The 27,383-nt window shown below is 39.5% G+C and overlaps 2 protein-coding genes, 1 long non-coding RNA gene and 1 pseudogene across 4 annotated transcripts; 2 read left to right on the forward strand and 2 right to left on the reverse strand.

The window, feature by feature from the left end:
* The first annotated feature begins 5,339 nt into the window (after nucleotides 1-5,339).
* On the forward strand, nucleotides 5,340-7,548 carry LOC148931693 (protein FAR1-RELATED SEQUENCE 5-like; annotated as a pseudogene).
* Nucleotides 7,549-9,376: 1,828 nt separating this feature from the next.
* Nucleotides 9,377-10,387, forward strand: LOC125214239 (uncharacterized). The gene is made up of 3 exons (XR_007175085.2): nucleotides 9,377-9,876; nucleotides 9,969-10,079; nucleotides 10,271-10,387. It is a non-coding gene; the product is annotated as an uncharacterized LOC125214239 (long non-coding RNA).
* Nucleotides 10,051-13,565, reverse strand: LOC125214224 (E3 ubiquitin-protein ligase UPL5-like). 2 transcript variants are annotated; one of them, XM_048115161.2, is made up of 3 exons: nucleotides 11,996-13,565; nucleotides 11,114-11,703; nucleotides 10,051-10,518 (listed from the first exon to the last, which is right to left on the reverse strand). In XM_048115161.2, the coding sequence occupies exons 1-3, from the start codon at nucleotides 13,515-13,517 to the stop codon at nucleotides 10,255-10,257; spliced, it is 2,376 nt and encodes a 791-aa protein (XP_047971118.1). In that variant the 5' UTR covers nucleotides 13,518-13,565; the 3' UTR covers nucleotides 10,051-10,254. The 2 variants fall into 2 exon arrangements, with proteins under 2 accessions (XP_047971118.1, XP_047971126.1); XM_048115169.2 differs by lacking the exon at nucleotides 10,051-10,518 and adding an exon at nucleotides 10,673-11,027.
* Nucleotides 13,566-21,670: 8,105 nt separating this feature from the next.
* On the reverse strand, nucleotides 21,671-22,331 carry LOC125187962 (protein S40-4-like). Its single transcript, XM_048084658.2, has one exon. The coding sequence runs from the start codon at nucleotides 22,306-22,308 to the stop codon at nucleotides 21,856-21,858; it is 453 nt and encodes a 150-aa protein (XP_047940615.1). The 5' UTR covers nucleotides 22,309-22,331; the 3' UTR covers nucleotides 21,671-21,855.
* Between the last annotated feature and the right edge of the window lie 5,052 nt (nucleotides 22,332-27,383).

Consider the following 27,383-nt stretch of genomic DNA (forward strand, 5'->3'; position numbering starts at 1 on the left):
CCCTATCCCCTTCTTTATTTGTTTTGGCAGCGGATTATCTATCAAGACTCTTGGATCGGCTTATTTTAGGACGGAAGGAAATGAGGTTTTGCACAGCTCGATATACGATGGGGGTATCTCACCTTGCTTAAGCGGATGATATTTTCATTTTCACCCAAGCAAGAAGAGCCTCAATCCGGAAACTTAAGAATTGTCTTAAGCACTATATGGCAGTTTCAGGGCAGAAAATTAATGAAGGGAAAAGTTGTTTTTATATTGATGAAAGACACAATGGGTGGGCTCAGGGGGTAATTTCTGCTGGAGGTTTTCAGCAGGGAAATCTACCGTGTACATACCTTGGTGTGCCCATATTTAGGGGGAGGAAGAAGACGAACCTGTTCTTGTTTTTGCGAGACAGAATTTCAGAAAAAATACACAGCTGGTGCCACAAGCACCTTTCTTTTGGGGGCAGGCTTACCTTGATCAAAAGCATTCTAGATGCTATCCCGGTGCACATATTTCAGGTCTTAGAACCAACGAAAGGGGCACTGAAAATGATGGAACAGGTGTTGGCTAGATATTTCTGGGGCTCCAACAATAATCAGGCCAAGACACATTGGATCAAATGGAAGGATGCGTGCCGTCCTACTTCGGAAGGGGGTCTTGGTTTGCGAAGCATGGCTGATACTGTGGAGGCCTCCAGCTTTAAACTCTGGTGGAGATTTAGGGAGAGGAATTCACTATGGGCTGAATACATGCACAAGAAATATTGGACTATTTCGTCTTCCCTTGTGATCTCGCGATCTAGTCGATTTAGTCCTGTCTGGAGAAGGATGTTTAGAGCGGGCCTCAAATGTCAGAATTTTATTAAATGGGTGTTGGGAAATGGGAAGGTGAACTTTTGGGACGATATTTGGGTAAAAGATCATCCGTTATCCTCTTTATGCACGGAGGAGAGGGTTATTGGCTTCGCACGAGTAGAGGATTTCTGGACAGAAACTGGATGGAATGAGCTAGCCCTCTTTAGTCTGGTGGAGGAATGGGGACTACCAATGGAAGTGGCGGAGGAGATCTTATTCATTCCAGTAGATCCGGCTGGGAAAGACGTGGGGAGATGGACTCTGACGCCCCATGGAAACTTCACTGTGGCCTCGGCTTGGGAGCTTGGGAGCTTGTGAGACATAGGGGGGAACCTTTGGATGTTTATGATATTATTTGGAACAAAGGAATTAATCCTACAGTCTCAGTCTTCCTTTGGAGATTACTAGCTAATCGCATCCGGTGGATGCTAAAATACAATGGAGGGGAGTATCTCTTGCCTCTAAGTGTAGATGTTGTACAAAGGCGAATGTTGAAACAAGATTACATCTTTTTGTGAATGGGGAGGCAGCTACGGAGGTCTGGAACCATTTTTCACTTTGGTTTCCACAATCTCCGGCGTTTGGAAGGCAAGGGAACAATTTAGAAGGGCGGCTAAGATGGTGGCAACGACATTTGGGAAGTACTCATAAGAACCATATTTGTACCCTCATTCCGTGTCTTATCTTCTGGTATTTATGGACAGAGAGGAATGGATGCGTACATCGGGAGAAAGTGTTTAAGGTGGAGAATGTGTGCAAACGTGTTATTTTACACTTGAGGAATCTGGTTTTGGCAGGGCATCTTGGCCCGGAACATTGGAGTGGATTTCATGGGTGTGCAGACGAGAAGGGCTAAGACTAGGAGGGTGGAGAAGGTTTTGTGGAAGCCGCCGGACTGGCCGTGGATCAAATTAAATACAGATGGGGCTTTTGGAGGAACCGCAAATATGGCTGGGGGAGGTGGCCTGGTCCGAGACCATTTGGGCAGGTGCTTGGAAGCTTTTTGTTCTCCGTTGGCTGCTGTTACAGGGCTGGAAGCAGAGGTGAAGGCCCTGCTGGAAGGGATATTGATGGCTAAAAACACATGGTAACTGTATTTGGTTGGAGGTGGATGCAGAAATTCTATGCTCGTTACTTGACAAGGGAAAGCTTGGGCCGACTTATCTGAGACATGATATGGTGAAGATCAGAGTTGCGCTTCGGGAGGTGTCGTGGAGGATCTCACATATCCGAAGAGAAGGGAACAAGGCGGCTGACTTCTTGGCAGCTCTCGGGAAAGATAGGCAGTTGATGACGAGGTTTAGAGGAGCTGCGATCCCATCTAGAGTGAGAGCTTTGGCTAGACTAGATCAAATGGGCATGCCTAATTTTAGTTTTGGCTGATTGCTTTTTCTTTTTTTCTGGTTTTGATAGCTAAGTGGGGTTTCGGAGAGAGTAGGAATTTGTAATACTCTTTCTTGATTTTGGGCTTTCCACTTTTGGGTGAGCCGGATTGTTCTAACTTTTTTGACATGATATATATGGGATGAGGGTCCTACTCAACCCTCTACCATGAAGGTGTTCGATGAAAAAAAAAAAAAAAACGGAGGGACTATTAAAATTTTGCTTTGAATTTGACATAAGTAGTATACTTTGATATGAAATAATCGGGTTAATTTCATAAGTGATTACTAAATTATATTAGCTTGTATCAAATTAATTAGTAAATTTTGATTTGTTTCAAATTAAACACTAAACTTTCTACTGAGTTTTAATTCAATTTTCTTATTAGTTTATTCCACATGGCAATTAAAATGCCATCGTAACTTTTTCTATTTAAGTTACTTTAATAACCTATTTGATTATAGTACAATCCCCAAAAAAAGGGTAAGATGATTCCACGCCGAGGAAACATAAACATAATTTTCATGAGAGCAATTTTAGCATTTTCCTTTGCCCACAAAAACAATCCGAAATTTCACTAGAGAGAAGCGACCCTCGGCAGCTCGCCAGCTCCCACATCAATGATCTGAGACAACTGCATATTATTTTTCGATATCTGAAGTTAATCCTTCTTGATTTATTTTCGTTCTTATTGTCTAAAGCTTTGATTTTTTATATTGATCTTGATATTTCTTGATGTCGATGATGCATCTCTATTTAGCTAAATGAAGCTAAACTAATTAGATCTGAGACAGCTACACACAGTTTTTTTTATTATCCTGTCCTTTTAAATTGTTCCATCAATTTTGTCCTTTTATATCTTTAAATAAAAATCAAAATAAAAAAGATATAAATTGTTTCAAGACCTATCGATTTTGATTTACAATATGATAAATCGTTCCACGATTTAGGAACTTTTTTTATTTTTTAGATGATAAATCGTTTCACCGTTTTGGGTCGTTTCACCGGTTTGGGTCGTTTTCACCGGTCTGGGTCGTTTCACCGATTTGGGCGGTCAATGGAGAAAGAGGAAGAAGCCAGTGAAACTTTAAAGGTACACATTTATTAAAATTCAATGCACTATTTTCCTCTTTCTCTAGTGACCATATACTGGACTCGAAATTCGGTAGCCCCAATGGTAATTTAGCAATGGAGTAGGATTTGTCATTTGGACTAACAAGACGAACAATATATTCTTATATAATTGTCACTTATCATGTCAACGCTCTTCATGAAAGAATAATAAGAACAGAGTGGGTGAAATCAATTGGAACCTGAATCAGGCGCGCTATGCGGGTACCATACTCATAGCATTGTGAACGTTCTTCAACCAATTTTTTCCCGCAATTGAAGCACATCTTCAGGTGCTTGCATGAGTTGCTGTAGAGCACATCCATCGGAAACTCACAGTTGAAGCATGATGGTATACCTTCCTATATTGAAACCCGACAGCTTTAGAACTCATTAAAAGATAGAAGGGGCTGAAATCAGTTGAAAGTGCACCACATATCATACTTCAGTCAGGATAGTCTTAGATGAGGGTGAGAGCATCTGTCATCTCATGAACATATCTGAAACCTAGGAAAATTTGTTTTATATATGTCTATGTCTGCTATAGATCCTGCACGTTCATGCATTATATACAATGCACTAAAATTTCGTCATTTACAGTTGACGACTTCCTGATCTTCATTGGCGATGAATCACTAGAGATCGATTCGAAACATGAGGAAGATGGAGAGGTTGCGGGTGAAGTTGAAGAAGATGGAGAGCTCGCAACAGCAACACCACCTGCAGCGACGGATGGTGGTCGGGTTAGGTCGGGTCGACCGACCCCGCCGTCGAGCCATGAGCTGCACTCGACCCCACGGAAGCTCGGATCAACCCCACGAGGCCGATGGTGGACTTAGATGAGCAGCCAGGGCGAGATTTTGAGTATTATCTGAACATAGAATTTTCCCATTTTCTGGAGCAGATAATTTTGGATCAAATTCTTTTATCACACTCATGTACATTGATTCATACAGTATTACATTACATACATAATTGCATCATTTCTCGGCTACATGTAGCACGTATATAGTATTAAGCCATATATATCACTAAAGTACATAGCATAGAGGCAAGGTTTGAAAACACTCATCTTCTAACTTATTCCCAATGTCCTTGGTTATTGAATGAGCAATACTTACAACAACATGAGTATTGAATATTGTTATTCATTAATTTTATAATGTATTTTAAAATCCAAGATCAATTTTTTTATTATTCAGAATAACTAAATCAAAATTTTCCATTCACATCACTTAATCACTTAGGTGTGCTAAAATATAATTCAAGAAATAGAGGATTAAAATAAAGTTTGAAAAAATTGTTGACTAACGAAGCCCAAAGTTTTCCGGAGTGGATCCGCTCATTCATATAATACATCAATTTATACTACACTAATAAAATATCGACATTTGGATATTTTTTAAATTAATAAAATAATAACTACAAGATTAGTTATCATCATATCATACATATAGCCATACACCAATATAATAGCTTACGAATTCTTTAATAAAGGAAATAAACCCTAGAGGTTTCATTTATTCAATTCCCATTAAAATTCATAAAGAGCTTAGCGCCGAACAAGTGTCTGCATTTTTATTCTCAAGTTCAAATAAAGAAGATTTCCAAGTTTTCATTTATTAAGTAAAGCGTAAGTAATTCATTAGATTTGAACTTAGCTTCAATCTGTTATAGTAATTGTTATCCAATTTTTAATGGAAATAGGTGCTTGAATTTGTTTCAATTAAGTTTTATTGTTGTCACGTGAGGTGCTTTGAATTTGAATTTGTTTCAATTAAGTTTTAATTAAGTTTCAATGAGGTGCTTTGAATTTGTTTCAATTTTTAATGGAATGAGGTGCTTTGAAAATGGATTAAATGATCACGTAGAGTAGTAGAAGAGATAGGGATTAAATGGATTTAATGCTGTCAATTTGTTATTTGATTTGAAAGTAGATGAAAAATTATGAGCGTGTGAACGTGTATTTGATAACTAATTTATTTTTTTCTAGTATAATTTGTAGGTATGGAAGAAATCATATCAGATGACCTTACTCCTAAGATAGGGATGGAGTTCGAAATAGAAGTTGAAGCATATGATGCTTATATGAAAATATGCTAAGGCAATAAGTTTTGGAACTCACAAAATGGCCGCTCATAAAGATCTAGTTACGGGCAATATATTGGACATTAGTTTTTGTTGTTGCAGAGAAGGTTTTAGAACAACAAACAATTGAGGCGTTACAGTTAAAAAATCCCCATCCTGAAATTAGGTGTGGGTGTAAGGCTACGATGAAAGTCTATTGCAGATATGGTGGAAAGTTTCTCATTGTGAAGTTCATGGAAGAGCACAATCATGAATTGTGTGATCCAGAAAAATCTTACATGTTTAGATGTTTTAGACAAATGTCTAATATTCAACAAACTCAAATTGATGTGGCTCAAAGTTGTGGATTGCATCCAAAGAAAATTATAGATGTAATGGCAAAAGAAGTCGGCGGAATTCAACATCTTGGTTTTACTCATATTGATTTAAAGAATTATTTGAGAACAAAGAGGACTTTGGAAATCAAGCAAGGCGATAGTGGAGGTGTTTTACAATATTTACAAAGGATGATTAGTGATGATCCACACTTTTGCTATGCAATACAGTTGGACGTGGAAGATCTGATTACAAATATATTTTGGACAGATGGTAGAATGATACAAGATTTTGGTCATTTTGGTGATGTCGTTTGCTTTGATACAACATACTAAAAACATCGAGATGGAAGACCAATCGCCCTGTTCGTTGGTGTAAATCATCATAAACAAACAAATGTGTTTGGTGCAGCATTATTGTATGATGAAACGATTGAAACCTTTGAATGGTTGTTTGCTGCATTTGAAATTGCCATGATGGGAAAGAGACCAAAAACCATCTTAACAGATCAAGATCAAGGAATGAGTGTTGCTTTAGCTTCCAAGTGGCCATCAACTTACCATCACTTATGTGTTTGGCATATTTTTCAAAATGCAGTCATTCATCTCTCAAGCGTTTTTTCGAGTTTCAAGAACACATTTGCAGCTTATTTTAGTAGTTGTATATACGACTATGAAGAAGAGTCAGAATTCCTTGATGCATGGAACAAAGTGATAGAGAAATATGACTTGAAAGATAATCAGTGGTTGGCAAGACTGTTTTCTCTAAGGAAAAAAAATGGGCATTGGTTTATGGAAGAAGTACTTTTTGTGCAGATATCATTACAACTCAACGGAGTGAGTGCATGAATGTTGTTGTGAAGCATTATGTAAGTTACAAAAACAATATTGTTGAGGTGTTCCATCATTTTCACAGGTTGATAGATGATCGCCGTGAGAAGGAATCAACAGAAGATTTCAAAAATGCTCAAAGTTCTCCTACTATGACATTTCCATTGGAAATATTAAAGCATGTTTCTGCCGTATATACACATAAGATGTTTGCATTGTTTAACGAGGAGTTGAGAAAGGCATTTGAAAGCAAGATCGAGAGTGGGGATGAACTTGGAAGTTCAAGAATATATAAGGTCAAGCCATTTCATCGAACTAAAGAGCATATAGTCACATATGATTCTATTGGAGGTTCTATTTCTTGCAGTTGTAGAAAGTTTGAATTCTCAGGTATTTTATGATCACAGAGTTTAAAAGTCTTAACGTTTATGAATATGGATTATGGACCGAATACTTGACGAATATATCTTGAAGGGTGGACCAAACATGCGAAGAATGGTATGACAGGAGGTTGTGATGAAGGGGTTATTGTTGATGAAAAATTAAAAAAGAAGCAACAATATAAAGAGTTATGTAACTCATTCATGCAGTTGGCCGTAAAAGCAGTTGAGAGTGAAGATGGTTATACTTATGCTAGTGATTGTCTTCTGAAAATGGGAAACAACATTGATGGAATGATAGGAAAGGCAAATAATGTGGTAGTTGAGGCAAATAAGGTTGGAGATGTTGCAACTATTGCAATTGATAGTGATGCCAACGAAAGTCAAATCAAAGGCTTGAAACCTAAAGGACCCTACAAATCAAGTAAGGGACCAAAGAATGCTTTGGAACAGGATATTAGGAAAAAACGGAAACCAAAAGCAACAAAGAGTGGTTTAGAACAAGCTTCTACAACACAGGAATATGAAGGGACTACTACACTCATTAATGATGAGTACTGGAACTTGACGTACACTGCTCTTGATCCTCCAAGTACATCATAATTTAATGGTGTGCACTATGTTATCCGAAGATAGTGTCTCTACTCTCCACAGCTTTATCCCCTCCTTTTTTCTTCTGTTTTCTTAAACTTTTTTTTGGTCCGCAGTTATCTCTGATTAATTTACGTTTACAACTATGTATTTATTTACTTGATTTCTTGACTTATTTCAAATTTATTGGTATTATGTATTTTTTTCTTCCTTCTAATTCTTTAAGTTAAGTGTGAGCAAAGAAATCTAGTCTTAAAGTTAGCTCATAGCATTTTGGGGCACTGCAAATTGTGGAGGTCTTGTTTGCCCTTTAAATTGCCAAATCGATTCCTCTTGAATTTCCATCTCAGCACTATCTGCTGTCAATTCTTTTGATTCTTTGTGTTATTATATGAATTAATTGACTTTAAATGAGTGATAAATAACAAAGTAAAGTGGAATTTCAAGAAGGTGGTGTTTGTGTTCTGGTTGATCAGAAAATGAGCAGCTCGAAAATTTGCATTCATGACTTGTAGTTAATATGTTGTTTCTCCTCCAACAAAATGGAATTGGAAGTGTGATTATCCGTTTATTTATTGGTTTGATTAACTAAAATGTTGGTGTATGAGGATATGTATGATGATAATTAATCATTTAGTCTATTAATTTGTTAACTTAAAAAATATCCACATGTCATTATTTTATTAGTGTAATATAAAATGGTGCATTATATGAATGAGCTCCGAAACTCCTAATCTAAATTATGAATCCTTAAACCAAGTTGAAGAGCAACCAATTTTTTCTCTTTCGTTCCTTAACAAAATCAAATTACCAAGACCTATCTGTTCTTGTACGAGAGAGCTCAGTCAAACTCTCACCCACGCGGCTGATTTACACTAATACAAAGGTGTAAACGTACAAGAGATACAAGTAAGAGAACCCTAACTATTACAAGCCTCTTAACCGAAACCCTAGTTGGTTCACCCACTTGATTTGTATCCTGCACACTCAAGAAACCATAGTAACTTCACACAAGATCCTCTCGGATCAAATATAAGAAACTAACACAAAGAATAAAAGCAAATCAGAACAGATCACAAGATATGGCTTAGAACCCCACCACATAGCCCAGATCTATTCAACTAGAACCGAATCCAAGGGAGCACCGATGAATTGACTGTAGTCTACCCTCGCACCGTCAATGCCTTCACCACACAGCCCCTTCACACCGGATTAGTTCACCGAACACAACTTAGAACAGAAATCCTAATTCTCACAACACTAAGCAACCGAAGCAGTTGCCTTCTTAACAACTCACACACCGATTATTCACACAAAGACAGTGAAGAATCTCAAGGAATCGATCGAGAAGGCCATCGGAGAAGAAGAGAGAAGTCAGAGAATCACCGAGAGTAGAATGAAAGAGGCGCATCTCTACTCACTTATCACACGCAAAAACACAAACCCTTGATCCAACGGCTGAGGAGCATAATCCAAGTGAAGGGGGCACGTGGCAGGAATCCAGAGGCGACGATTAAGCAGCTGGGCTTCTAGGCTAAGTCCAGTAAGGATAAAAGCCCAGACACAAATTAAATCAAGCCCAAATAATAGTCCATACATCCAACAGTAATAATGCCGTGCATATTTTGGGTGGCAATCTGTATAGAAAGGTAAAATCAAATCAACTGTCTCTTAACAACTCGAACGCCATAGGTTCTACTTCTGAAATTGGTATGTTGATTAGAAAACCTCTTTGTTTCACTTGCTTGGGCCATATGTCTTCTTGTTGATGCATGCTCGGTTGCAGCTGTTGTGTGTGTGGGGGGGGGGGGGGGGGGGGGCTTCGAGAATTCATTTTACAGTTGGTAAAAAATGGCAGGTGCATCGATTATCGAGGCTGGTGCTAGTGGAGACCTCGACCAACTTAGGGGTGAAGTCATCTTGTTATTTCTTCACCCTTTTCCCGATTTCTGAGTCTTTGCATTCTTAGGTTTTTAGAATGTCTGATTCCAGCAATTAGAAAAAAGGTTGGTGATGAGTGGGAATTCCGCAAAATATGCGATCAATATATTGACTTCTCTACTGGAGTTTCTTGCATCACGCGGTTGAAATCGGACATTTGGAGATGTGCAAATTCTTGATCAAGAAAGTCCAAGTTTTTGTTGATGCCTTGACTTACAAGAGTTTCTCTCTCACGCGCGCGTTTCTTCTTGATGAATTGTTTGTTCTGCTGTTTGTTTATGCATGTTTAAGTAATCTTTCCTTGTATACTAACACCATAAACTGCATCAGTGGATACTCCTATAGCACAAGCTTCCAAAGGGGAACATGTCAAAATTGTGGAGTTTCTCATCGAACATGGTGCTAATTTTTGTCTTCAAATTATCGAGAGATCTTGATAATTGTTATCCACTGATTTAGAGGCCTCATCTCATGTGTTTACTGATTTGCAGTTTCTTGGTGGTGGCAGATGGGATTGCGGCTGCCTACTCTTTTTTCCAACTTGGTGTGAGTATGATTAGAGGGAGTGCGCTCTTCAAAAGGCCCTTTTCTCTGGGGATCATGTATTTACTTTTCTTACTTCGATCTGTTTCTGTTTCCTCATGTTATATGGAGTAGTTGTTAACTCATGTTTCTACCTAAATTAGCTCATTACAGTATGTTTGTCTTGTTTAAGTTTAGTTTGGCCAAACTGTGAGAAATTCTATTTTCTGCACCACCATCTAAATCCACATATTTTCACTTTGTCCCAAAGCTGCAACCTACATGCTCCTGAGTGATAATGTTGAGACGATCGTGCATCACATCACTGGTAGGGTACGCCGGGAGACTCAGCCGGTAAAAGCATGTATGAGATGAAGGAAGCCGTCCACAGGATTCAGAAGTCTTGTAGATGTAAAGCCGAGAAGCTAAACCACTGAAACCTTCAACTGGTAAGTATTTGACCGAGGTCCAGAAGAAGAGTAGAATCTTTTTCTGCTCCGCTGCCATATCTCCGACAATCTATGGGTTGCAATGGAACACCGGAAGATGGATATGTCAAGAAGGGTAATGTATCAAACATGGATATTCAATGAAAATAAACTTGTTCACATGGACAGAGATTGGATGCAAAAAAATAGCCTGTAATATTTGCTGTACATACTACATATTTGCAATATCACATGCCACATACCTCTCTAACTACTTATTAATGAATATAAATATAGACATACTATATGCTAATATTTATACATGAGTTTTATCATATCTCTCATCTTTGCTTAGATGTTGTATTTGACTGAGAAATAAGTACCATTCTGATTCAATGCAGAATTGTTAGATTAACTAAAACAAGCTCTATAAAGGGAATTTGATAAACTTTAAAGGCTAGGTTAGCACTAACAAATTCCCCAACTTTGCACCACTGAAAATCAATTTAAAAATCAACATGAATGTTGATGAAAGCTTTATAGGCACTTCTGGCTAAAGCCAATTCAACAATTTCTTTGAACTAGTGAGTCAAAACCAACCTGGGGTTCAATTATAAAAATTAAAACAGACACAAAGTCACTTAAGGCAAATTAAGAATAAATAAGATATAATTTCATTAACATACCTTCCAAAACCAGGATATCTGATCTTCTGTTTCCTTAAAGCCCTCATACTTTGTATGTGCTTTCCAATCATCTACAGAGATTGCACTTTCACTGCCATATAGCATCCAGTCTAGATCTTCTAGTTCCAAGCATTTGAAGAAGGATTTTTGGAGACGGCGACAACCAATAATGTCAGCAAAACCTTTAGCAAAATGCTCTACCTGGTCGGCAACAGATATTACAAACCGGTGCTGTATAAGAGAATCAACATATTGCCTCCTATTTTTACTGTTTACAGCAATACTTTTCCCATTAGTGCAGAGATCAAGAGTCTTCAATGTTCCCAGCTCCTCAACTTCATGAACAAACGTTAGACCTAAGGCATCTTGATCAATAGCCTCAGGGTCCATCTCTAAGATTTGCTTGCAGCTGTTATAAAACAAGGGATCTGCATCCCTTATATCTTCTAAGGTGATTGTATGCCCAGCCAATTGCAAAAAGAATACACGATCAAATACAATGCCCACTTGTATATTATGCATCAAGGCCAAGGCAATCAACTTTCCGGTGAAGCCAAAATACTCGACGTGCACTGGGTCCACTTTAGATGCTGCAAACAGAAAAAAGGCAATAAATGGAATGATCAGCCTTGTAGTTTCAACTGAACTGGAACTGGAATTACTTCTAATGTCACAGGGATTACAATTTTCAAGTGTCTTTCTTTAGTGTGCTAATTTACAGAAAGAATCAGACAATTTTTGAGTGAACAGGCCTCAGATAGTCTTACCATAAAAGTAGACAAAAAGGAATTCAGACACACATGATTTAGGTCAATAGATCAGACATCAATAACGGTTTCTCATCTACTTGCTTCTATGACGTAGCAAGCAAGCCATGTCTACCTGGATTTGGATAGAACCTTCTGCGATCATTAGAGCAAGCTACAAAGAGGGCATTTTGAAGGTTGAAGACTGCTTGGCATACCAAGGAAAACCACTCCCGTAGAACACCAGGGCCAGTGGCTTCCTCATTCTTGAACGCCATAAATAAACCAGCACGTAAGGAATGAATATGAGCGTGTTTTATATACTCAAATGATTCTGCCAACAAATGTGAGCGGTCAATAAGCATCTCATGCGGTTCGTGATGGTAATCCTTCACCATGGGAAGGATCATCCTTGCTAAATGTCTCCTTGTCTCAAAGTTGGTCATTTCCTTGCACTCAAAAATCCAACTATGGTCTTCACCCCTCTTTGCAGCCTTGAGGACAAGTTTACAGAAAGTACCCTTCCTACTCTTCATGGCTTCCCAAAATATACTTTCACCGCCATTGTAAATTTTTGAGATATTAAGTTGTTTGATAAATCCAATGTAATGACAACAAAATCCGGTATCCTTATCCTGTTCCAAATGGTCCTCGAGTTTCCCCAAATACCACTCGAATTTACTGTATATATTATTGAAAATTCCATATAAATTTGTAGCTTCATCTGGTCCGCCACGTCCCTCCTTCATCTCCTTGATGTGTGGTGCCACAAATGAAGAGAAATCCCTTATACTAACAACCAATGAAGGCTCAAAAAAACGCCTTGACTCCACACTTAAGACCAAAGCACGGGAGAGTTTAGCTGCTAACTCCTCAATTTTAGCCTTCTTTCCAACCTCAGTATCCACCAGCATTAACCAACGATACAACGGATCATCAATTCCAGCTGCCTCCTTCAACAATTTGCAGAATTCCAAAATCATTGGCACACACTGATGATGCATATGCTTAGGCAGGATGCTCTTAATCGAGGTGAGGAAATATCTAATGGCCTCATCAGCCGCACTCTTGTTCGTTCTAAAAGGGGACATATAAAGCTTGACTAGCACTGTTGGGGCCGAGGAAGCACTGAACATCTTCAAATGTCCACACGCTTGTTCAATGTCCGCTCGTGGAATCATCTCCAAGAATTCGGCGAGCATTAGCTTAATCGAAAAGGGAACATCGAAAGGAGGAATTTTGTTGCACATAACGAAAATAAACGAAACAACCTCGTTGATGAGCTCCCAGGCCTTGGGGTGTTTGGTGCTGCCGCTGCGCATCTGGGCAACAAGGGAGAGTCCTGCAAATTTGTGCAATCCACATTCCGCTAAAGTCTGCTCCCAATGCAGCTGTTTCCGGCCGTAGAAAAGCCTCCGCTCGGTAACCGGAATTCCGGTGATGAGGTGAATGTTGTCGTGGATGGATTTGATAGTGTCGGAGGAGTCGGCGTAAAATTTTAGGGCATTGTCCCAGAATACATCAGTTATGGTGACGGAGATTCTGATAGGGGACGAAATAGGGGAATTGGAGGAGATTCTTCTAATAGGATTTATGGGGAGAATAAGAGAATCGGCGACGTAATCGTGGCGCTTGCGTTTGGAGAGAGATGTCGACATTGGGGTAAGTTTAGGGGGGGTATGATGTGTGGATTATAGCCATAAAGTGAGGGGAATTGGAGGGGGAGTTCTCCTTTATGGGGAGAAAATAAGAGAATCGGCGGCGTAATCGTGGCGCTTGCGCTTGGAGAGCAAAGTGTGGATTATAGGTTTACTAGAATCACACTCTAAGCATCTGCAATGGTCGGCTAGCGACCGGCTAGCCGATTCGTCGCGCTAGCCGATCGGCTAGCCGAACCATTGCAGTCGGCGAGAGAGAAATCGGCTAGCGGATCGGCGTGGGCTGGCCGATCGGCTAGCCGCCATTGTGGCGGCCCGATCGGCCAGCGCCGATTTTTTATTTTTATTTTTATTTTTTTTTAAAAATCTATATAAACGCGATTTTCGTTTCATTTTCATTTGCACCACTTGTTTTCACGAGTTTTCTCTCTCTCTAACTTTCTGTACAAGAGCATCATCGAGCGATGGATCACAACAACGAGTCCAGTCCAGCGACGAGTGGATCTCAGACTCCCACGGTACCTGTGGGATCTGGGTGGGGGCAGATGGGCCCGGGGTTTAACATCCCTTGGAATCAGATGATGGGGATGATGGTTGGTGCGCCGGGGGGGGGGGGGGGCGATGGGGGGGAACCAGGGGGGTATGCCGTGGGGGATGCCGGGCGGCGGGCAGTCAGCGCCCAGGTGGGGGGTATGCCCCAGATGCAGCAGCAGATGATGCTGCAACAGATGATGGGGATGATGTGGCAGGGCGGGATGCAGCACGGTATGCATCCCGGGATGCAGGGGGGGTGCAGGGGTCACCGGGAGGGGACACGGTATATCGGCCCTCGCTTGATTTTTTGACGGCTTCGTCTCACACGTCGACCCCAGTGGAGACGCAGTTCTCTGGCGATGACCTTCTGTCATTGCACGATATGGGGATCGATCTCGGGGAAGATGATACTCCCGTTCCAGCGACGCGGGCCGCGCCGAAGAAGAAGACGAGGGGGAAGGGGAAGGGCAAGGCGGTCGGCGAGTCATCGCAGCCCGCTGCCCCTGGCCGGAGGAAGTGGACGGAGGATGAGTACGCCGGGGTGGCCAAGGGGTGGTTGGAGGTGTGCGACGATCCGCTGGTTGCGAACAACCAGCGGGTCGTCAACATGTGGTCGAAGATCAGAGCTGCCTATAGGAGGCACTGCCCACACGGGAAGGACTTCAGCAACGAGGAGGTCCGGAAGGGGTGGGAGCGCACCAGGGCTGCGGTGGGCCGTTTTGCGAATTTGTACGCCAACGCCCTCCGTCAGCTCAGAAGTGGGCAGAATGAGGACGACGCCCGGAGGATAGCCGCGAGTCAGTTCCCCTTGGAGGGGAAGTATAAGGAGTTCACCTTCTGGGAGTGCTTCTTGTTGTTGAAGGACTCCGAGAAATTCCGGGCGGGGTGCGACGCTGGGTGGCCGAAGAAGCAGCGCTGAACTATAGCGGCGACTACAGCGGCAGCAGCGGCGGATCCCACGACCTCCCCCCGGATGCTGAGGAGTTTCCATCCCCTCCTTCATTTACTGGTCGCCCCCGCCCGGTTGGACAGAAGCGGGCGCAGCGGGCTGCGAGGGGCGGATCCCCCCTATCGCCCCGCGAGGTCCAGTCCTCCGCCCTCCCACCCGTCCCACTCGAGTACACTCTCCATTCGCGTAACCAAACGCGGGCTCAGATGTACAAGGTCTTCCAAGAGTGGAAGAACGCCACTGACCCCACGGAGAAGATGTTTCTTCACGAGATGCTCGAGAGCATGCGTGTTGATTTGGAGATCGCGAGGGCACGGCTAGGGAGTTCCGACGTGGGCTCAGATACCACGGGTCGCGGCAGCGGCGGCGGCGACGGCGACGGCGATGAGGAGTAGAGAGTGGCGGGGCTCGTGTGTTGAAGCCCTTTTTTTAAAAAAAAAATCATGTACTTTTTTTTTAAATCTTTGTACTTTTTTTTTAATGGAATTGATTATTTTTCCCGTATATGTGTCGTAAATTTAATTCCGTAATTTAATCGTAATTTTAATTCCGTAAATGTAGTATATTTTGAATTATTTTTATTGCGGCTGGCCTATGGCTGGCCTAAATCTGATGTGGCAGGTGGATTTTTTAGTGTTGCTGACGTGGCAGGGGAGAGAATGGTTGGCCTATGGCTGGCCTAAGCACCATAGCGGATGCTCTAATAGAAAATATGGAAGATATCCCTATATATAGTACTCCCTCCGTCCGATGTCATACTTATTGGATGACACGAGATTTTAGTAAGTTTTATTTTGTGGGTTAAATAGAGAGAGAAAATATAATTTTTATATTCATATGAGAGAAAAAATTTTCCAAAAAAAAAATGTGACACCTTTTAGAGCATCTCCAATGGCTTTAGGCCAGTCACGGACTAGCCACTCTCTCTCCCTGCCACGTCATCAGCACTAAAATTCTACCTGTCACATCATCATTTTACTCAAATAGGCTAGCCTAAGGCCAGCCACAGGCTAGCCGCAATAAAAATAATTCAAAAACAACTACATTTTACGCAATTAAATTTACGATAAATTACGGAATTAAATTTACGAGACATATACGGAAGAATGCATTCATTTCATTTAAATTAAAAAAAGATACATAGATAAAAAAAGTACATAATAAAAAAAAAACGGGCTTCCACACACGAGCCCCGCCTCTCTCTACTCCTCATCGCCGTCCCCGCCGTTGCCGCTACCACCTGGGACCTCCACATCGGTGGCATCTGAACCCGCGTCTGAGCCCCCCATCAGTGCCCTCGTGGCATCCAAATCCACCTGCATGCTGTCGAGCATGGAGTGAAGAAACCTCTTCTCCGTAGGGTCAGTTGCGGCCCTCTACTCTTGGAAGACCTTATACATCTGTTCCCGCGTTTTGTGACGCGAGAATAAGGTGTACGCGCGTAGGGGGGTGCCGAGATGACCTCCTAGGGCGATAGGGGGGGATCCCCTCACTACCCGTTGCGCCCGCTTTTGGCCAACCGAGCGAGGGCGACGAACAAAGTTTGGAGGGATCGGAAACTCCTCAGCATTCGTGGGGAGCTCGTAGGATCCGCCGCTGCTGCCGCTGTAATCGTCGGAATAGTTCAGCTTCTACTTCTTCGGCCACCCAGCTTCGACCCCGTCCGGAACTTCTCGGAGTCCTTCAGCACCAGATAGCATTCCCAGAAGGTGAACTCCTTATAAGTCCCCGGCACGGTGAACTGACTCTCCGCTATCCTCCGGGCGTCCTCCTCGGTCTGCCCACTACGCATCATGCGGAGGGCGTTGGCGTACAACCTCGAAAATCGGCCGACCGCGGCCCTGATGCGTTCCCACCCCTTCCGGCACTCCTCCCGCTGTAGTCCTTTCCGTGCAGGCAGTTCCTCTTGTAGGCTGTCTAATCTTTGCCCACATGTTGACGATCCGCTGGTTGTTCGCAACCAGCGGATCGTCGCAAACCGACAGCCACGCCTTGGCCAGGGCGACTTACTCATCCTCCGTCCACTTCCTCCGCGTGGGGGTGTCGTCAACAGCCGGCTACGACGACTCGTCGACCACCTTGCTCTTCCCCTTGGTCTTCTTCTTCTTCTTCTTCGACGCGGCCTGACCCGCTGGAACGGCAGTGTCCGCCTCCCCGATATCGATCCCCAGCTCATGCAATGAGAAATGGTCATCCCCAGTGAACTGTGTCTCCACTGGGGTCGACATGTGAGACGAAGCCGTCAAAAAATCAAGAGAAGGACGATAGACCGTGTACCCCCCCCGGTGACCCCTGCATCCCGGGATGCATACCGGGTTGCATCCCTCCCTGCCATACCGCCATCATCCACATCATCTGTTGCAGCATCTGCTGCGGTATCTGGGGCATACCTCCCCACCCCGGAGTTGCCTGCCCGCCGCTGGCTTGCCCCCCGCCCGGCATCCCCTACTGCATCCCCCGCGCGCTCCCGCCATCATCCCCATCAACTGTTGTCAAGGGATGTTAAACCTTTGGCCCATCTACCCGCCCATCTGCCCGCCCATTTGGCCCCATCCAGACCCCACGGGTACCGTAGGAGTCTGAGATCCGCTCGTCGCCGGACTGGACTCGTTGTTGTTGTTCATCGCTCGATGTTGCTCTTATACAGAAATTTAGAGAGAGAGAAAACTCGTTAAAACAAGTGGTGCAAATGAAAATGAAACTAAAATCGCGTATATATAGTTTTTTAAAAAAATTCAAAAAATAAAAAATAGCGTTGGCCGATCGCTCGCCGATCGGCACGCCACAATGGCGGCTAGCGCATCAGCGAGCGCCCACAAATCGGCGTGCGCTTGCATATTCTCTCGCCGAAAACGCGTTGGCCGATTCCAATGGTTCGGCTAGCGACGCGAATCGGCTAGCCGGTGGGCTAGCCGCTATTGGAGATGCTCTTATTGGACAAACTAAAAAGGAAAATGTGATATCTTCTATGGGACGAGAGGAAATAGTTAAATTAGTACTCCATCCGTTCCATAGTAATGGAGGCAAAACTTTTCGGCACGGAGATTAAAAAAAATTGTATTAGGTGAGTTAAGTAAAGAGAGAATAAAGTGGAAAATGAAAAAGGTAGAGAGATGAAGAGAGAAAAAAGTAAGAGAGAGTAAAGTAAGTGTGGAAAAATGTATTGACTTTTACTAAAAAAGAAAATGACTCTATTACTATGGAACGGACGGAAATGGAAAAACGCCCCTATTACTATGGAACGGAGGGTGTAATATATATGGAAAGTATCCCTAAAATATAGTTAAATATATATGTAAAATATCCCTAAAATTCAGCCCCTCAAAAATCGTTACAATTTTACATACTCCACGATTTTTGTTTTTAAAATTCATTAGCTATTTTAAAATTATGTTAAATCCCTACTCTTTGAACTCTCTCGTCTCTAAGTTGTCTTCATCTTTTTAATTATTTTGGAAGTGCCTATGTTGTTCTTCTTTATCGGTTTCTTTTTCTTCTTCTTTATGGTTTCCTAAATAAACGGACTCTTTTATTTTCAAAATAAAACAGTTATTCTTGTTGGGAGCAAATTATCGCCTCATTGACATCCCTGTTAGTAATTGTTTGAACAGCAATGTATCAAAGACACTGGCGGATCTAGGTGGGGTCGGGCGGGGTCGGCCGACCCCACCACCTGCCCCGCAGTGCCACTGGAAAGCTATTTTCTTCGGCCTCCGACCCTACGGCGTTAACGTCTCCGCCCCCACCTCACGTCGTCACGCCGTGTGAGTGTGAGATGATGAGGAGACTGAGCAGAGAGAAAGGAAGAAAGTGAGGCAGCCGGATGTCGGCATCACGGTAGCCGGCAGGGGAGACCGTTGTCAAGAACGAAGGAGTTGGAGGGGAAGAGTCCTTCCGCGGTTTTTGTTTTCAAAGAGAAAGAGAATCGAGTTGGAGATGTAATTATTGATTTCTCATTCCTATATTAACGTGAACTAGAATAAACTGGCATCAATAAATACATATGCTCACACAATTTGACTAAATTTAAAAGATTAAATATCTTAAATATGTTATCTAATTGTAAAAGAAATTTTTTTTCTTTATTTGCATTAATTCTTAGAAGTCCATTAAAAATGTATTCTCTGTCTTAAAATACCAAATAATGTTAAATAGTAGTAGTACAGGATATCAAAATCAACTTATCTTAATGAAACACGTACTTATATGAAGTAAATATTTTTTTAATTTCTTCTAATTTTAGTTTTATAATTTAAATTTTCAACCTTATTATTTATATTCAATTTTTTAAATCTTTAAAATTTTGGTATGTTACAAAAAAATTATGCTATGTCCCACCATAAGCGTCTCGTATTAGTTTTAGTACGTCCCAACCCAGGGATGTCATTTTTTTTGTCAAAATACGTACTCCATAACATAATTGTTTGCTCTTACTTTATTATTTATTTGCACCTTTGTTTTATCTAACCTCCTATTTTATTCTTTCTTCACTTAACTCCGTAAATGTTTTTTTCTTAAATTATGAAGCGTCTCACTTATGACGAGACGTAGAAAGTGGAGTATGTTGCTTTAAGAATATCGATACTCCCATGAATTATTTATATTAAAATATATATTTATAAAAAATAATTAATTTAAATAATTATTTTACATAAATATTTACTATCTTGTTCGACCCCATGATATTATGTTCCTGGATCCGCTATTGATCAAAGATATATGTCCTTACTCATGCATCTCTTAATCGCCACTTATCACGGTCCTTGCAAGTACCATGGGAGGCTATAAAAACCAAGGATTTGTCGAAAAGTCATGCCTGAGGATTTTTCACTTGCAAGATTGAAACTGTTGGAAGACATGATTTCTCCATTTCTGAAAAAGACTAGTGGTTTTTTATGTAATGTTACGTTAGATGGAGTCCTTTTTTTCAAAATAATTTGATATCTAGATTCTATTTGAATAATTGTTCATAGCTTCTTGAATTATTTGCTCATGTCACGGAGCCACGGAGGTGGTTCAAATTACCCATCTAAAGTTGTGGGAAACAGGGAATGGATTTATTAGGTGGGCTGGGCTGGCCCAGATCGGCCCATGATTGAAAATGAATTGTTGGGTTGTGGAGTTGTCTAAAAACTATGGTCTGACAAGCTACATTATGCTATACTCATTCTTTTTTTAGAAATTTTAATCATATTATTCACATTGTCAATAAAAGGAGGGATTAGTTGTATATAGAAACCTGAAATGTACTATAGTATTCCCTCCATCCCACTTTAGAAGTCTCAGTTTACTATTTTGGGATGTCTCACTTTAGAAATTTCGGTTGGAATATTCCATAAATGGTATTAGGTCTCACATTCCACTAACATTTTTCCACTCACATTTAATTATAAAACTAATATAAAAAAGTAGGATCCACATCTCATTATCTTTTTTCACCAACTTTCCTTTACATTTCTTAAAACTCGTGTCGAACTCAACTGGGACTCCTAAAATAGAACGGAGGGAGTATTTAATTAAGGGGAATTGCAAAAGGAATGCAATTGCTTTTTTTTTTTTTTTTACAATTTGAGAGCATCCCCAGAGGGGACGGACTTCCCATAGCCTTCCCGACGGACTTCCCAAAAACACTTCATGCCACGTCATAAGGATCTCTCATAGCCTTCCCAGCACTACCATGTCATAAGGACTTCCCACTGCACAGTGGCGGACATCCCATAGCCTTCCCGCGCGGATTTCCCGCAATAAAAAAAATTCTCCAAATTAAAAAATTTATGGAATTAAACAATTTACGGAATTAAAATTTCGACACGAATACGGAAAAAATGCAACGATTTTTTTTTTTTAAACATACATATGCGTTGAATCTATATAGTTTGCCGCTAGCTGAACGGGGGTCCCGGCCCGACGGTATGATATGTTTTTGTTTTAGGCCTTCGTTTTCAACGATAATACATGCTCTAAAATCGTATATATAGAGTTGCAACGAATCGTATATCCAGAGTTTGCAACGAGCCGTATATTTAGAGTTTGCAACGAGCCGTATATATAGAGTTTATAAAAGAATAAAAAATAAATAAAATAAAAAATTGCGTCGGGACGTCCGTCAGTCTGCCACAACGGCGGACGTCCCATAGCCGTCGCGACGGACGTCCCGGCAGCACCGCGAAACTCCCGTGTTCGCACCGGACGTTCATGTCCGCCTCCATCTCACGTAATGGCGGATGTCCGCGACGGACGTCGGGTACGCCGGTCCGACGCCCGGCGGACGTCCGCCGCTGATGCTCTAAACCGGATTGTTTGTTTTTACAACTATGGAGCTTATTGATCGATCCAATTATCTGTAAGCTATTAAGTTGTTATAAGAGAAATCGAAGTTTAAAACGAAATTCGGAACTTCGTCTCTAAATAAGGTTATGGTTTGCAATTGTAACATACAAAAAACTCAAATCCCACACACTTAACAAACATAAACTCAATAGTGCCGGGATATATAATGAACATGATTATTTTTATTAGTCAATTTAATTTAATTTAATCTTTATAATTCATAAAACAAGTAGTAGTAATTTAGTTTTGAAAGAGAGATTTCGTTATTCGCAAACGCATAAAACATGGAGCAAACCAAAATAAAGTTACTATAGATTTGATCATCGAATTTGTTGGAATAATTAGATACACGATGAGGATTGAGGACTTCAGAAATAAAAATACACAAATTAATACTTCCAAAAAAGCAAATCTGCCATACAAAATCTTAGATTTAGAACATTTTTGTAGGTACGAAAAAGCCACCAAATAAGGTCACCCCACAAATTCTATTTTTCGATTTAGTACTAATAGTGAAAGTAGCAACTATTCTAGAAAACCCGTTTTCGTCAAAATCGCGTTTCTTAGCCTGCTGAGATCTCTCCCTTTCAGAGTTCTTCCAACTCCTTCGCACATGGAGAAGGAAGCCACCTGCGCCGCCGGTGCCCTCCTCGCCACATACTCATGCGGCGGCACCATCTCGTCGTCGCCGTCGCTGAAATTTCCGCATGCACCGTTCCTCTTGGGATTCTTCTTCAAGATTTTGGACCAGTCGGGGACGGCGAGAGGCGCCGACGAAGCGCCGCCGGAGGAGGAGGAGGAGGCGGATCTCGGAATGCCCCTCGCGGCGGCGGTGGAGGGGAAGTGGCGCGAGGAGGAGGTGGAGAGATTGTTTGTTAGGTTGGAGGGTTGATCTCTTGCGTTGATCATGGCCCACACCTCCTCTTCTTGGTAATCTTCCGCCGTCGGCATTCCTCCGCCGCCGTGAGAATTTGCCATTGCAAAGAGAGGGAGAGCTTCGATTTGAGAGGGAATTTAACAGAAGAGATTAGTGTATATGCGCGGGTTTGAGAGTGCATGTATATATACCTATATAGGTTTGTGTTAAAATGACAACCCCTCTTAAAATGACAACGTGACAACGCTTATACAGCAATATTATAAACGCTACACAGCAATATTCAATACGGTAGACAGCGATCTATAGATTGCTGTATAGTGTGTCGGATATTGCTGTTCAAGAAAAATTGCTGTTTAAAGAACAGCAGATTGCTGCCCGCCTTTTTCCAGAATTTTTTTTATTTTTTTTGCCACGTGACAGCTTATTATTCGTCCACGTGTACAAATGATTGGCTAGAAATGGTGGTATGGTGTTATTTTAAGGGGTGATGGCACCCTAACATGCCCCTACCTATATATATATATATATAGGATAAAAATATAGGAGGTTTTTCAAGTGAAAAATTAATAATTAGAGAAAAATGAGGATTATATTTTCCAAGTGAAAAATGAGTTTGATGAAGTAGGGGAGGGGACCAGAAGCATTACAATATGCCAACATAAAAATTAAAGGGCTAATTGCCAGAAAAATTACTAATTTTGGTCAATTTCTATTAGTTATGTAATTTTCGGAAATGCTAAATTACTATCCATTCTCATAATATGAGTCATATTTTAGCACATCGGTTTCGTACTAAAATAAGAATAATATTTCATTTTTACTAAAATAGATAAGTAGGTCTCATATTCCACTATATTTTATTAGTCTAAAACTATATAGTACTAATAGATAAAGTGAGAGTCATAGACGTAGACATAGTCCATTAATTTATTCAACTTACCTTTATTTAAATTTCTTAAAACACATTCTCCCACAAAATATAACTCATATTGTGAGACAGGGCTAGTATATCATAATTTTTATATTATCTCAATTTTCTCATAATCTTATAGCATTTGGAGGAAATTATGTATAATGTAGTAGACAAAAATTACTAAAAATGTAGTACTACTATTTAAACGAGATCGTTTAATATACCTAAAGCCATGTTTGTTTTTGTTTTACACATGTAACATGATATTACTGTAATATTTTTTAAAAATCAATATAATTGTCTATAAAAATGATTATTATAATTTTGACATTTCTTAGTTATCTTTTAATTTTACATATTATTTGGAAAAAATTATGTATGATCTGGTAGACAAATAATACCATGTGTACAAAACCTTTATTTACTCAAACGACATTGTTTAATACACCTAGTCAACCTCAGTTTTATTTTTTCACATATGTACGCCATAAGTTAATACAAACACATTATTAACTACTCTCTCCGTCCCAACTAAGTTGGATCATTTATTTGGATTCGGAAATTAAGAAATTAAGTTAGATAAAAAAAAAAAAGAGAGAGAGAAGAAGTAAGAGAGATAAAAGATAGAGTAAAATGTGAGTGAGAATAAAGTAAGAGTGATTTAACGATTTATTGTTTGTCAAAAATAAAAATGACTCAACTTATGTGATGCAATTTACTTGTAAAGGATAAAGTAGAATTTTTTATCATAAATTAATTTTAAAAATTTTAAAGTTGTAATAATTGAATTTTTTTTAAAAGTTAATATACTTCCTACGTCCGATGATATTAGATGTCTCGTTTTAATCAGCTTGTATTTTAAGAATTTATTTATTTATAAAAAAACTGATAAAAAAATTAATAAAATATGAATTTTACTTTTGAATATGAGTAGAGTGAATTAGTAATTTATAAAATTCATTTATTAAATATAATAAAAATAAAATAGATCATTCATTTATTAGTGAACAGAAGAAAAAAAAAATACATCTAATGATACACGGAGACAATAATTGCTATAATACTCCTAAATTTAATGGTTCATAAATCAATGAACTTGAACGATATCAGCCCCCCAATACATCGTATGCTGCTTCGACGACAGGCAGTCTTTTAGAAGGAATCAGAAATACATTCGAGGACCTTATCCAGCGACCAACAACATCTGCCACCTCTATTTCAAACTATTTGGTGAAAAAATTTGAAGAATGATTTGCAAATGAGTAAATTGATGGAGGGGCAATAGTGGTAGATTTTTATTTTCTGGACACAGCTTTCAAAGTAAGAAACTAATCGGGTGAGAAAGCCCCGATAAATTAACTGATGTACATAGGAATAGTTTCATGCGCTTGGGCGGGCCACGCGCCTTTTCAAGGGTCAATGCGAAAACCTTCATTTGGTATCAAGCACTGGAGTTTGACCAGAAAATGTGTGTTTTTAGGGCTATTCTATGCTATGAAACGGACCCTAATAGATCATACTCCTAAAGTCCTAATTGATTATTTATGCTATGAATAAAGAAACCCCTCCTAGATTTGAAAAGCCCTTTCATTACTACTTTTGGTAAAATGAAAAGCAAAATGTCAGACTAAAAATTAAATGAATTAGGGTGTAGCACAACATATATAAACGTGTAGCAGTTAAATCACAAGTTTCCACCGGAGAGATGTGATTGGGCAAGGTGGAACAAACCGATTGGGCATCACCCAAGCAGCTTATCCAAACTTAATGAATCAAGATTTGCATTACCACACATGTTAATGTGCAGCAGACAAATCCAGATTGTAAAACAGAGCTTTATCATAACTTGCCTAGAAATAGGTGCTTGTACAATTATCACATTTAAATTTGAGGTTACGTGACGAGACTTGTGCGTTTAAAATTAAATTATTTAGAGATTATTAGTTAATTTGAAATTGTAACTACTTTCCATAATAATAGTAACTAGTACGAGAGTATTATCCCATTATAAGTAATTAATATTTAGTTTTAGCAAAAAATAACATTTGTTTTCTTCAGTTACATGAGCATTTTCTTTTCTATTACTTCTCTATTTATTAGAATTTTCATTTGAGTTCAACAAGAATTTTAAAAAATACTTTAAAAGAAAGTAAGTGAGAAAAGCAATAGAATGTGAGACTCACTTTATATGTTAGTTTTATAATATAACGTGAGTGGAAAATGTTAGAGGAAAATGAAGTGTTACTTAGAGCATTCACAATGGAAGGACCCTCTCATAGGCCCTCTCATTCCACATCAACATTTGGCCAAAGGGCCTATCTCCCTGCAATGGAAGGGCCATCCCATAGAGTCCTCCCATTCCATTTCATTTCCATATCATCACTATTTTATTTTAATTTTTTATTAGAACCAAAAATGTTAATACGCAAATCTTCATTGGTTCGCTTCTTCACTACATCGTGTCGTCCCGGCAAGCACGCGCTGCACCACTTGGTTTATGACTTCGTCGTCGGAATCCCTACCGGAAGACATTTAATAATGTACTAGAGAGAAAGTGTATTGAGATAAAATGAGAGAAGATAAGATATTGGTGTGAGAAATATAAATAATGGGATATGGTATTTATAGTAGAAAAAAATGAAATAAAAAAAAATATTAAAAAAAACAAAAAAAAATTGGGAGGGTTGTCGATAGGCCCTTGCTCCACAATGGAGGGCCGATCGACGAGCCCTCATCGACGGCCAAGGCCGATACATCGGCCCATTTGGAGAGAGAGGGGGGAGCGGAAGGCCCTTCCGCCGCAATGGTGGGGCTATGGAGACCGATGGGGAAGGCCCTCCCATCGGCCCTCTATTGTGAATGCTCTTACCATTGATTGGAAAAGTAAACTGAGACTCCTAATAGCGAGAGTACTTTATTCTCAGTTTATCTCTTTTACCTTATTTTTCAACTTATTAAATATCATTATTTTAATCTCGTATCCTAAAAAATTCATCAGACGGAGGGACTATTTGTTAAGGAGAAGACTAAGAGATAAGTATAAACTAATCCTATGTGAGTGTTATTTAGCAAGTCTAACAACATTCATAGAACTTGTGTCTAATGGATTAAAACATCAAACCAACATCACTTATGCTACTCATACTAATGTAATATAGTTTAAAATTAAGAGTGAACTACACAATTAATTCCTGATCTTGTCATAAAATACACCAATGGTCTCTGCAAAAATTTTATAGCATTTTTGGTTCCTAAAACTTACATTTTTGGTACTTGTCGGTCTATTATACCCCTCTGCATTTGAAAAATCTCCTAAATGCCATGGAGGACATTTTCGGTACCTAGAAATTACAATTTTGGTACCTTTTCAATCATGTAATTATTTTAGACATACATAAAAGCACCTTTTACAACAAAAATACTTTCTTTTAAATTAATTCACTGATATTTTTTAAATAATTACTTGAATAATGTATAGATTAAGCTTTATAATGAAAAAATTACTATATTTTTAGTAAAAAAATGTTACTTGCAAGAGTTCGCTATACTATATTTTAACTAACGTAATTAAAATATTTATTATATAGTTCATTTTATTATATTTTTTTAGTAAATTTCAATTATTACATTTAACAAATATTCTTCACTATACTGTATTTTTAAAGTAACGTAATTAAAATATTTATTTTTCACTTAAGTATAGTAACATTTAAATATTTAAGTAATATTTTTTAAATAAAAATGTACTATAATTCACTATAATATTTTTTCTTCTCAAATTTTAAAAATTTTAGTAAAATTTTTAAGTATAAATAAATTCCGCGAAGAATTTCCTATAATTCACTTTAATATTTATATTTAAAAAATATTACTGTTAAATATAATATTTTCTTCGCAAATATATAGATTAATTTGTATATAAAATAATATTTAATTTTAAAAATAAATAAAGCATAATTAAAACATATGGTTTCTTATTTAAAATTTTGAAATCATAAAGCATCAAATAGTATTTAAATGAAAGTATAATTGAGTTTATAAAAGAAAATAGTGATGGAAGAAAAAATGAAAAAAAATAAAAGGATTGAAAGGTCCAAAATGCCCCAGAACTTTAAATATTCACACTAATGATACCTAGGGTTAGTTTTGTCTGATCGTACCAAAAATGATACTCCCTCCGTCCCATAAAAGTTGAGTCGTATTCCTTTTTAGTCCGTCCCAACAAAGTTGAGTCATTTCCTTTTCTAACAAAAGACAAAA

Source organism: Salvia hispanica, chromosome 2 (assembly GCF_029641045.1).
Source record: "Salvia hispanica isolate PSC_SH4W2 chromosome 2, Shi_PSC_v1, whole genome shotgun sequence".
NCBI lineage: Eukaryota > Viridiplantae > Streptophyta > Magnoliopsida > Lamiales > Lamiaceae > Salvia > Salvia hispanica.